A 12,276-nucleotide genomic window follows, 5' to 3' on the forward strand; every position below is an offset into this window, starting at 1 on the left:
TCAGCCACCCTGACTTCTCAGTAATTCTCTTTAAAGTTTTGTTCATCAAGAAGAGTGAAATAATCTAGTTTATTGGATTGAATTGACTCTGGATTTCATTCTCTGTGCTGTTTTTGTCATCATTTACTGTAAATCATTCAAGGCAAATTACATAATAAACTGTTGTTCAAAAAGTCAACTAGCTGGACATATGTGAACATTTAAAAAATTATAATAAAAGGTATTTACATTTTCTTGATGATAGAAAAAAAGCCCATAGCCATATATAAGCTCTGACAGAAAATACATCCTATATTTGGATTTTAATAAACCAATTGCATAAGTACAGGATAGTAAAGACCTGAATTAACAATAGTTCTTGTGATAAAAGATAAGCTTATTACAAACCACCAATGAGGTATGGGGGGGGGGGGGGAAGGGGGACGGAGTTTACAGGATCAAGTCCAGATTAAAGCAGATACTGGTCTTATTGTGGGGTCTTTGCTAGTCCGGCCACATTTGGAGTATTTTGTTTAATGCTATGTGCCACATTTTAAGGAGATAACTGGCAGATCAAAGTGTTTCCAGAGGGATGTGATCTAAGTTGGTGAGAAGTGTGTAAATATTAAGGAAGGGATAAAGAAAGTTGGGGTGTTTGACCTGGAAAAACAAACAAAAAAAAAAGTCTTGGAAGAAACACCAGAAATACTGTCCTTGTAAAGGAAGATTTATTCTTGCTACAGAGGGCAGAATTAGGACTGATTCACGGAGGCTACAGGGATGTTAATTTTAGCTTAATGTTAAAAAAACAAGTTTCTAATAACCAGATCTATTCAGTAGTCCGCTAATAAACGTTAAGCAGGTCTTTGTGTCAGACATAGTACTAAATACTGGGGATTCGAGGAAAGGTAAAAGTCTGCTCTCTCTCTGGAAGCTCATAGCCTAATGGACAACAGTAGAATAAATGGTTATGTAAGATAATGAAAGTACTCAAGCAGAAGATAAAAAATCTGTCAGTCTGGCTGCTAGCATTGGCAGCTAAATGGTGGTGGATAGGGTGGTAGGCCTGGAGTCAGGAAGTCCTGGCTTCAGATCACACTATGTGACCCTGGGCAAGTCATTTAATCTCTCTTTGTCTCGATATCTTCAACAGTAAGATGGGAATATAAAAGCATCTACTTTCCAGGGTTGTTATGAGGATCAAATGGGACAAGAGTTATAAAGCACTTAGCACACCATGCCTGGCACATAGAAGGCATTATATAAATGTTTATTCCCTTCCCCTTTCTCTTAGAGAAATTTTTTTCATTATCATTTGAATTAAATGACCTCTAAAATTTCTGTCTAGCTCTAAAATTCTGTAATTAGATATCAGCTTCATAGATCACTTGAAAACATCACAAACTCATATTAATCCAACCATATTTACTTAGTAATCCTGTATTAAATGATATATAAGGTAAAACATTATTTTGGAAGTTGTCTTTGAACTGGGTTGGTTCTTTAAGTGATAGCCTACCACTTTGTAAAAAATAAAATAAAGTCTAAATTGACACTTAGCTTTATAGCAAGTTTTATTCATGATTTAATTTGCAATATTAAACTGTTTCTTTGAAAATGGAGGAGCTGTGGTCAAGATAAAGTTCATTCAGAGAGGATTCTGTCCTATTGAAGAGATATTCGATTTCCTGATTCATTAAACTTTGAAGAATGCTTGAGTATTATAATAACATGTCCAAAGCACCTTAATGGCTTTAGGGCTGCCTCACCAAAAGAATGGATTAAAAATTGTGGTATGGGATTCTGTGGTTAAACTTTTGTTTCTTTGCCTTGTGTTGCATAGGCTTTGAAAATTCTGTGTAATTCATCATCTCTCCCTGTATGTGTAATATTAATCTTTTCTTTACTAAATACACTTGTGATGTTTTACAGGTTTAACTGTGTTTGAAACTGGACAGAAAAAAACAGAAAAGAGAAAAAAGTTCAAAGAAAACGATGCATCAAATATTGATGGTTTCTTGGGACCTTGGGCAAAATATGTAGATGAAAAAGAAGTGGCTAAACCATCAGAAGTAAGCATTAATGTTTCTTATGGCTTTAATACATACTGACTCTGTAAGGGATGTAAGAATATTTCTTCTAAGCATTGAGTCTATGTCAACCAGGGAAAAGCTTTTGAGCTCTTGCTGGGTTTCTAGTACTATACATTGAGTTCCAGCAGGAACAGTGTGATTCCTACCCATAAGGAGCATATAGTCAAGTTGGAAGAGTACCTAAAACAAAAACCCTTCATTCATTTTCATCAATTCTCCCACTCGCTGTAAGATCCTTGAGGGCAATGACTTATTTTGCTTTTGTCTTTGTTCCCCAGAGCCTGGCACATGGTAGAGGTTTATTTAATGCTTATTGATCAATGAGATATATTATGATAGTCTACTCTTTAAAATATGCTCATTTTTCTGATTTAGGGGAAATTTGCCTACTTTAAACTTGGGCATCCTTTGCCACCATTTTTTTTTTGTTTACCATAAGAAGATCCTTTCTTATAGTCAGCTGGCTTGTTTAAAATAGTTTATAACTCATTTTAGACTAAAATGAGATCTAGAACTTGAATTTTAAAGTAATATATTGATTTTTATAGGAAGAACAGAAAGAATTAGATGAAATCACAGCCAAGAGGCAAAAGAAAGGCAAACATGAGGATGACAAACCTGGGGAAGAAAAGACCATTTTACATGGTAATGTACTTTTTATATTGACTTCTCTTTTAAATCATAGACTGAAAACTTTGAGTGCCTACTTTTTGTGAAAAAAGTAGGTCTAGGTACACAGTCCAGATGGTAGTGATTGTCCTTGGCAAGAACTGAAAATTATCCAGATATACATTTAGATTCTTTTGCTAGATGAATTCTAAAACACTAGCATCAATGAACTCTTAGGTATTCACTAATGGGGACAAGAATAACAAGTAATTAAATGTGGGTAAAATTTGAAACCATTAATTTCATTCTCTAAATTTTAAAAAGTATTCTGGAAAAAGTAACTGGTTTCTCTTTCACTTTTTTCTCTTGACCTCTGTATTTCTGATGGAGGTGCTAATGGTTAGTAAAATGGTAAAGAAAAGAGAAAAACCCTAAGTAACCCTCAATTTATTGCATCATTATTGAGGCAAAATGCTAATTTGATTCTCATTTGACACAATAGCACTTAAAGTTTTAATTATTCAAATGTTTTAAACCTCAGCTTTATTTTAAGGATGCCTCATCTCATAAAAAATGTTTATACTTAATGTGGCTTTGGATTGCATTCATCTCCTCGGAGCACCCACTGTAGCACTATGTATACTCTTCTATTCCCACTAGATAATTTTAAGAAAAAGCCGTTTAGAAGAGGATTAAGACTAAGGATGCAAACAGGGAAAGGAAAAAATCCTTCTACTTGGAAAATCCCTTTTCTGTCTATACTCCATTTTGTTGCTGATTTAAGATGGCTTGCAACAAATGGCATCCATCCATGCTTAAGCATGTTCTTTTTTCTTCCTCTTGGTATTGGAGCTAAGTTTCTATTTAGTTTGTAATCATTCTTTCCTAAACCAGTGCCTCCTTATGGCATGGAAATGGCCTTGGGTTCTGAAAGGCTCAGCCAATTGAATGATTATGCTGAAGATACTTCATATGTATACAGTGCTTTGAAATTTACAAAGCATATTACATCTATTAGGTGGTGCAGGGCCTGGAATCAGGAAGACGCAAGTTCAAATCTGGCCTCAGATGCTTACTAGTTGTGTGACTCACTTAGCCTCTGTTTGCCTCCGTTTACTTAACTATTGCTGTTTGTCTTTCATTCTCAAAGAGGACCATGACACCGGGGTGATATCATGGCTTGGGAGTGATGTTATGACTTGCCATAAATTGGAGTTAAGTGAGGAAGGGCTGTGCAGTCACCAGCCTCACTCTCTCTTCCAGAGCCATCTGGGTCCCAGGGGCAAGATAAACATCGGGATGGCTGGAAATGGCCCAGCATGTTTAGGGCAATTGGGGTTAAGGGATTTGCCCAGGGTCACACAGCTCATAAGTGTCTGGGGTGAGATCTGAACTGAGGGACTGCCAACTGCAGGGCCAATGCTCTATTCACTGAGCCACCTAGCTGCCCCTTCTTCAGTTGTAAAATGGAGGTAATGGTACCTCTCCTTAAAGGGTTGTCATGAAGATCAAATGAGAGCAAATGTTTTAAATGCTTAGCATAGAGTAGGCACTATATAAATGCTTATTCCCTTCTCCCTCTTGCCATTATCTAATTTGATCCTCATAGTTAGATGTGATGGATATAATTTTTATTATTATTATTATTCCCATTTTACAAATGAGGAAACTAAGTCTCAGAGAGTTTGTGACTTGCTTATGAATAACTAGCTAGTTATTGCAGGAGTGGGGTTTTGAACCCTAGACACCCCTGGCTCCAAATCACTATACTGCCTTTCTAAGCTTTAGCCGGGTCTTCAAATTGCAGTATAGGTTTAGGGACAGGCTATTGTCTAAGGACCAGCCTAGGTAAGTATCACCATAAAATTGGCCACTAAATTATAAATTCTTTTGGTCAGGGGCAACTAGTTGATGCTGTGGATAAAGCACCAGCCCTGGATTCAGGAGGACCTGAGTTCAAATCCAGCCCCAGACACTTCACACTTACTAGCTGTGTGACCTTGGGCAAGTCACTTAACCCTCATTGCCCCCGCCCTCACCCCCCAAAAAACAGCAACAACAACAACAATAAATTCTTTGGGTGGTCATAGGCAGTCATGAAGCTACCAGCTATGAAGCTGCTATCTATGTCAGTGTAGGGAAGAAATAAATTGCGGAACTTGAGAAATATAGGTATAATCAAATGATTTTTCCTTCCATATAGGTATGACTAGGAGAATTCTATTTCTCATTAAAAAAATGTATATCTAACATTCCTTAGCAATTTAGAAATTTGACAAAATATCCAATTATTAGTAGTAGCTATAATTCCTAGCAATTAAACTTGAACAAGTCTTTGTCATTATTATGTCACAAAAAGTAAATGTGAGTTCTTAAAAATGGCATAATCTTGTTTTTTAAATGACTGCAGAGCTTTTTAATTTATAGTTTTCTGGTAAAGAGTTTATTTATTCTCTTTTCTTTCCTTTTTCTTCCCTTTTAGTCAAAGAAATGTATGACTATCAAGGCAGGTCTTATCTTCATGTTCCTCAAGATGTCGGTGTTAATCTCCGTTCTACAGTACCACCTGAGAAATGTTATCTTCCAAAAAAACAGATTCATGTTTGGTCTGGACATACAAAGGTAGAAATTGATATTATTTCCATTTTGTTGTAATGTTGTTATAAACAGGCTAATTTTGGAAATAATAGTTTACACTGAGTTTCCCAACTATTTAAACACCGTCGATCTTTAATGCTGACCTGCTTGAGCTTAGTAGCAACAACTACCACTATTTCTCTTGCGGGGGGCCCGTGCCCCCCCCCCCCCCCCCCCCCCCGTAGCTCACCAGAATCTCCTGTTGAGGATGGAGATGTGATGTGCCTGGAAGCCACTAATACAGTCACCTCCCTACAGATAGTCAAGTCTAAGTAACAGGGAAGGGATGCTATCACCAAGCCCTCCCTTCAGTTTCAGTAACCAAAAGGCAGCCCTCCCTCTTTCTGTCCCCAGTTGGGATCTTTTCACATTGGAAGAGCAAAAAGTAGCAGGTAGAAAGATAGCAATATTCGGACCAACTCAGGAAAAACCAAAATCATGTTCAGCAGAGGCAAATAATTGATTTTTTAAGCTTATAAACAAATTATATTCTGAAGAGTTTAGATGGAAAGAAGGTAGGAGGCATTTTCGATTGAAATTCTTTGTTGAAATTCTCATTCCCAAACCCACAATTTGCTGCTTTTTGCAAAGAGCTGTCATACTGCATTTGGGAGAGAGAAGGGACAAATCAGCTATTTGAATAAATCTGCAGTGCACCCCCACCATGAATATCAATGCGTTTTTTTGGTTGTTTGTTTTTTGAAAGAACTTCAAAAGCTCTTTTTATAAGCAAGCCATCCCTTCCTGGATTAATAATGAAGTCTAGTTAGGACATAATTTTTGCAGGGAAGGAGAGACTAGTAAATTCTACTGAAAATTCTTTTTTTCCATTTCTTATTTCAATATATGGTTTTTTTTTCCTTTTTCCAATTAATTATTGTACCTTCTTGTTTAAAGGGTGTCAGTGCTGTCAGGCTGTTTCCTCTTTCTGGCCATTTGTTGCTGTCTTGTTCCATGGACTGCAAAATTAAGGTGAGATATATCCAATATGCCAACACTGAGCTGAATAAAATAGGAATATTGTATGGATGTCCCAAAAGTCTTTGGTGCAGTTTTAAGCTTGAATAGCTTTTTTTTTTTTTTAATTTATTTGTTTGTTTTGGGTGAGGCAATTGGGGTTAAGTGACTTGCCCAGGGTCACACAGCTAGTAAGTGTTAAGTGTCTGAGTCCGGATTTTAACTCAGGGCCTTCTGAATCCAGGGCCAGTGTTCTATCCACTATGCCACCTAACTGCCCCTTGAATAGCTTTTAAATGGCTTAAGCCTTAAGGCTTAAAACAGCACCAGGACTATTGGGACACCTCTATGCAACTAGCATTTTTGCTTGAAAATTTGTGACCTTTACATTTGGTTTGCCAAATTAGTTCTTAAGAGGCAGATTATTTTCTCATAGTTTGAAATTTGTATGGTTGTATATTAGATAGGTATTATGTGGGTGGTACCTTGTATAAGGTTTCTTGAGACAACCAGTTGGGTTGACATTGCATGGATTAATTTATAAATTATTTAAATTATTAATTTTGATCTATAAATTATTTATAAATTTTATTACTAACTTTAAATGTATGTTTATTTAAGTTATTAAAACACATTTTGTAACCAATCACCAATATTGCCTCACATGTGTCTAGGCACTTCATACTTTTCAAGAAATTTTCACATTGTGTTGTTGTTCAGTTGTCTGTCTCTTCGTGACCCTATTTGGGGTTTTCTTTTTTTATTTGTTTATTTTGTTTATTTGTTTGTTTTGATTTGGGGGGGGTGGTTCTTGGCAAAGATGCTGAAGAGGTTTGCTATTTCCTTCTCCGGCTCATTTTACAGATGAGGAAACTGAGGCAAATGGTGTTAAATGACTTGCCCAGGGTCATACAGCTAGTAGGTGTCTGAGATCAGATTTGAACTTGGGTCTTCCTGACTCCAGGCCTAGCATTCTATACACTGCACAGCTACCTGCCCCCTTATATTCAGTACCTCATTTTACTCTTCCACACAATAGCAGAATCCTTCCAGAAGTCATGTGAGGTTAGGAAGACAGCCATTATCTTCACTTGGCAGATAAGGAAATTGAGGTTCTGAGAGGTCCAGGGTCACAGGGAGGAGACTGGCCCAGAAATCTTCTCATTCCTGGTTTATCTTCCCTCACAGGTGGCAGCAGTACAGCTGCCACTACTCCCCACATGGGCCCTACCTCTCTAAAGAAGGTGGGAAGCAGCCCCATGCAGTGGAAAGAACCCTGGTTCTGGAGTCAGAGGATGTGGCTTTATATTCCGCTTCCAAGGCTGACCAGCCCAGTGACCTGCTTCATCTCAGCCACTGAGCTTCAGGTTTCTCAACCATAGGCTGAGGGAGTTGGACTCTGGCTTCTGAGGTGCCTTTTAGCTCTAAGTCTGTTGTCCTCTAAAAACAGAACAGAACAGGATCTGAAGAAATAGTAAAAGCTAGATGTAATATTGTTGTTTGTCTTAGCCTAAATTCCAGTTGGTACCAATTACTGCTTAATTGTGCCTTTTATTGATTGTGATCTAAGAACTTTTACTTTGTTGCACAGTACTTTGTGCTAAAAAAAACCCCTGGTCTTTGTTCTCATACACAGCGTAATCCTGTCTCACTTCAGTCTACCGCTACCTTCTTTAAAGGAATTTAGTGCCCCAAACTCCTACCTTTTTACAGTTTAGCCCAAAAAGCAATTGATTTTCCTCTTTTACATTCTTGGCTCTGGCACACACCATTTCTCCAGTCACTCTGTCCATTTTCACAAGGGGATATTAGTTCACATGGAACAAAAATATTCTCTGTTGCTAGCTTTATCTGGTCTAATGTCGTGATTAAGATTTTTCTTGACTTTTTGTAATTTTAAAAAATACTAAAATAAGTATATGTGACATTACCAGTTTTAGCTATCATTTCAAAAAATAGCATTTATGATGTTTCAGTTATCTTTTTTCACTGGCATTCATATCTAATAATAATATATGAGAATCTGTTTGGCAATAGTGGGCAGAAAACCAGCTTAAGAATCCAAATAACTTAGGGTCTCAGCTCTGACACATACTGATTCCAAGGCCCCAGGCAAGTAACATAGCTTCTCTGGGCTCCAGGCCACTCTAAAAACTGTAAGTTGCAGGATATTTGGCCAGTCTTCATCGATAAAGGGAATTCCTTTACTGTGCACTGTCCAGAATGATGAAATCACAATTTCAGGCTAAAATAAATAAATGTTGAGCGTTAGTAGATATTTTTCTAAAGTTCTATTATTACATTAAATCAACATGCATGATATAGTCATGTGGTCAATTTGAATGAATAAACAAAAAGAAATTTGGGTGAGGAAAATAAAGAAATTGTTTTGTTCTTAAATTGTACAGATCTCTTTTTTTTTTTTCCCCAATGTAAATACTGGTTTTTTAAGCTCTTCTAGTAACTGATAAGACCTGAATTTTGAGGATTAGCTTATCCTAGTTCCTAGTTTATCACCTACAACATTTTCCCATTTTAGTTGTTGGGATTTTCTGAGTGATTTTGCATTAAAATTGTAATCAGTTCTTTGCACTTTAAATGTTGGTTGGAGGGCATATTAGTTTTTAAAGTTTAATTTGGCTTATTAATTCTGCTACCTCTTTGACACATTAGTCCAGCTCCTCAGAAAAAGTTATTAATAACACTAATTAAAAAACACGTCTATTCTACTCTTCAAAAACATTCTAAAATGGCTAAATTTTAAAGGCTAGGGCATTGATAACAATAGAAAGTGGTTTTAGAGACTCCCTACCTATCTTTGTCACCTCTTTCTTACCAAAGACATTTCATCAAAGCTTTTTTCCTCTACAGCTATTCTTAACTTGTTCTCAGCAAACCTTCTTAGCTGGAATTAATTTACCATTCATTTTTCCACCTGTCTCTTGTGATATAGAAAATATCCCGTGCCAAAATTTGTTACTTCATTGTTAGGAGAAGTAAGATAATGTTGCTTTCATGTCTTTTCGGTAGTTTAAACTATTTCAAAGGGTATAAGTGGACCTAGAATACAGGCTGATACTGATTTCTTTGTACAAAAATCCATCCATTATATGCAACATGGGTAGCTTTTTTGACCCACAACTACTCTTTTTAAAAAATTGTTTTTAAATTTTATTTCTAATTTGTGGAATAAACAAGCATTTCCATAGTATAATAAAAAAAAGATCAGTGCACATGAAACTGCAGGTCTACTATGCACAACCTGCTATTCCTTTCAAATATACAACAAAATTGTCGTGTAAATTTCTTTTTTTTCTTCCCATCCCCTCCCTACCACCACCCCTCTAGGGATGGCTAACATTAGACACAAATATGTGTATTTATGTCAAATTATTCTATACATATTTCTATTTATCAGTTTCTTCTCTGGATGCAGAGAGCATGTTTCTTCATCTGTTCTTTATAGTTAATTGGATATAATAATAGTCAAAATAACTTATTCATTCAAAGTTCTTAAAACAATACTGCTGTTAAATTGTTCTCTTGGTTCTATTCATTTCACTCTTTATTATTTCATGCAACTCTTTCCATGTTTTTCTAAAATCATTGAGTTCATCATTTCTTATAGCACAGTAGTATTCCATCACAATCATATACCACAACTTGTTCAGCCATTCTCCAATTGATTCCCTGCAATTTCTAGTTCTTTGCCACCACAAAGAGAGCGGTGATAAACATTTTAGAATATATAGTACTTTTCCTTTTTCTCTAATTATCTTCAGAAATAGACCACTTTAAGTAGTAGTAGTATTGCTGGGTCAGAAATCAAAACAACTGATAGTTATGTGAAGAAATGTTCTGGCAGGGAGGGGAATATGGAAAAACTGGGACCCATAACTTTTTTTTTTTTTTTTTGGTGAGGCAATTGGGGTTAAGTAACTTGCCCAGGGTCACACAGCTAGTAAGTGTTAAGTGTCTGAGGCTGGATTTGAACTCAGGTCCTCCTGAATCCAGGGCTGGTGCTCTATTCACTGTGCCACCTAGCTGCCCCTCCCATAGCTATTCTTAACAGTGGTTCTCAAGAGGTAGCAGAAATACCGCTACTGCTTTGTGTATCTGGGAATGACAAAATCAGGATAGAGAAGATTCTTTGCCAGCATAACCAAAATTTAAGTCAACTACAGTTTTGGAGGATTTTCTTTTTAAGCTGAAAGGGTCAATTTACATACTAAGACATACAGTACAATTTTAAGAGTCAGAACATGTATTTTTATGTGATTTGTCCATACCTGAAATGTTGTTGTACTTCAAGGAATGGTCAGCCCTGGAGTGGTCTTGGGGTTCAAAAGGTTATGTATTAAAAATTCATCCTTCATAAATTTTTCATGGCCGTAAACAAATATATGGTGATGGATTCAGGAAGTAGTAGCCTCTTCTGAAGGTGGGGGCAGAATTTCTTTTGACTTTCTTTGGCTGTCACTAAAGAAGCTGATGGTTTTAATTGAGTAAACCAAAATAGTTAAATTACAAAACCAAAAGCATACCCTTAGCCTTCATTTAATTCTGCTACCATGATTATTAATAGTAAAATTTGTCATTTTACTGAACTTGTGGCTGCAGTTTAATATTTCCATGGTTGGTTTTGTTTTGTTTTTTCACAGCTATGGGAAGTTTATGGAGATCGGCGCTGTTTGAGAACATTTGTTGGTAATATTTCTCTCTATGTATATGTGTATATTTTGTGTTATATGTGTATGTAGGCATATATGTATGTGTGCAGGCTGTCATATGCCAGCAGAACTTTTTCAGTGGGATTCTCAGGAAGATAATGGCCACATAGTTATTCCCCATCATCTGACTGTTCATCCAGGTACCATTTCACCAAACCAAGTAAAATGTCTGCTTTGCACCAGAAAAAAAAATGTCTGCTTTGATTAAACCACTTAATATTTGGGGGGAGGGAGGGGAGTTTGCTTCTCTCACTTTAAAAAGAGCTAAATTACTTGGTTCACAAGTATCATAATATACCATAAGTTTGACTCATAGTTCAGAAGATGCCATTTCAGAACAACCAGCACCAAAAAATCAGTTTCTGCCTTTCTTTTTCAATAATTGGCTCCTTGTAAGTTTGCACACCTTTAACTATTGGGTGTTTTATACTGGGTACTAAGAAATGCTATAGTAATTTTTTTAAAACTGTTAAGTCCTAATATACTAGAATATCTAATTTATCTCTTGGAGTTTATATTCTAAGAGAAAATTAACTTTTCCCTTCTCGTCTCCAATTTTTTTATTTATCCTCAGGTCACAGTAAAGCTGTTAGAGATATCTGCTTTAATGGTGTAGGAACTCAGTTCCTCAGTGCGGCATATGACAGGTACCTTAAGCTCTGGGACACTGAGACAGGTAAGATTTTCAAAGTAATATAGCCTAATTAAAGCATAATTGTTTTGCTTGTTAGAATTTGTAAATGAAACACATTTTTCAGTCTGAAGGGTTCTCTTAAGGACTTAAGCTTGTAGTAAAATGTTATTATTCTTAAATTTTTCCTTGCTGCTTCTGACAGCTCTTTAAGAGTTAAAATTTCAACTTGCAAATTGGTCTTTCATAAAGAAAATTGCACCATTAATTTGGAGGGGAGGAGTTTAATAGGGAATAAAAGTGATTTTATATCCATTTTATTGCTCTTCATAAGCAGACACTTTGAAAGATTAGTGAATATAAAATCTTCTCACTATGCTTTCTGTTGGAATAGCTTCAACTGTTTAGTATATTGTTCTACTGATGCCTCTCTATCCTTCCTGAGACAAGTTACTTTACACAATGTATAACTACTTCATAATGATATTAATGTGAGCTTTCATTTTCCATGTTATTTTAGTTTTTATATATCTAAGATCACTACTTAATTGCATTTTTTCTTATTTCTGAGAATTGTGTACATTTTCCATTCACTGTGAATTACAGAAATTTGTTTCTTTAAGTAAAAAAAAACTGATTA

The 12,276-nt window shown here is 36.0% G+C and overlaps 1 protein-coding gene across 1 annotated transcript in view; it reads left to right on the top strand.

The window, feature by feature from the left end:
• CDC40 (cell division cycle 40) overlaps positions 1 to 12,276 on the top strand; it is a 52,967-nt gene that overhangs the window by 32,465 nt on the left and 8,226 nt on the right. Inside the window, exons 5-10 of the mRNA XM_044000507.1 lie at positions 1,912 to 2,051; positions 2,621 to 2,717; positions 5,164 to 5,303; positions 6,216 to 6,290; positions 10,937 to 10,982; positions 11,580 to 11,681. Of these exons, the coding sequence (XP_043856442.1) occupies positions 1,912 to 2,051; positions 2,621 to 2,717; positions 5,164 to 5,303; positions 6,216 to 6,290; positions 10,937 to 10,982; positions 11,580 to 11,681 (600 nt within the window). The remainder of the gene's footprint in view (positions 1 to 1,911; positions 2,052 to 2,620; positions 2,718 to 5,163; positions 5,304 to 6,215; positions 6,291 to 10,936; positions 10,983 to 11,579; positions 11,682 to 12,276) is intronic.

Source organism: Dromiciops gliroides, chromosome 4 (genome assembly GCF_019393635.1).
Source record: "Dromiciops gliroides isolate mDroGli1 chromosome 4, mDroGli1.pri, whole genome shotgun sequence".
Taxonomy (NCBI): Eukaryota; Metazoa; Chordata; class Mammalia; order Microbiotheria; family Microbiotheriidae; genus Dromiciops; species Dromiciops gliroides.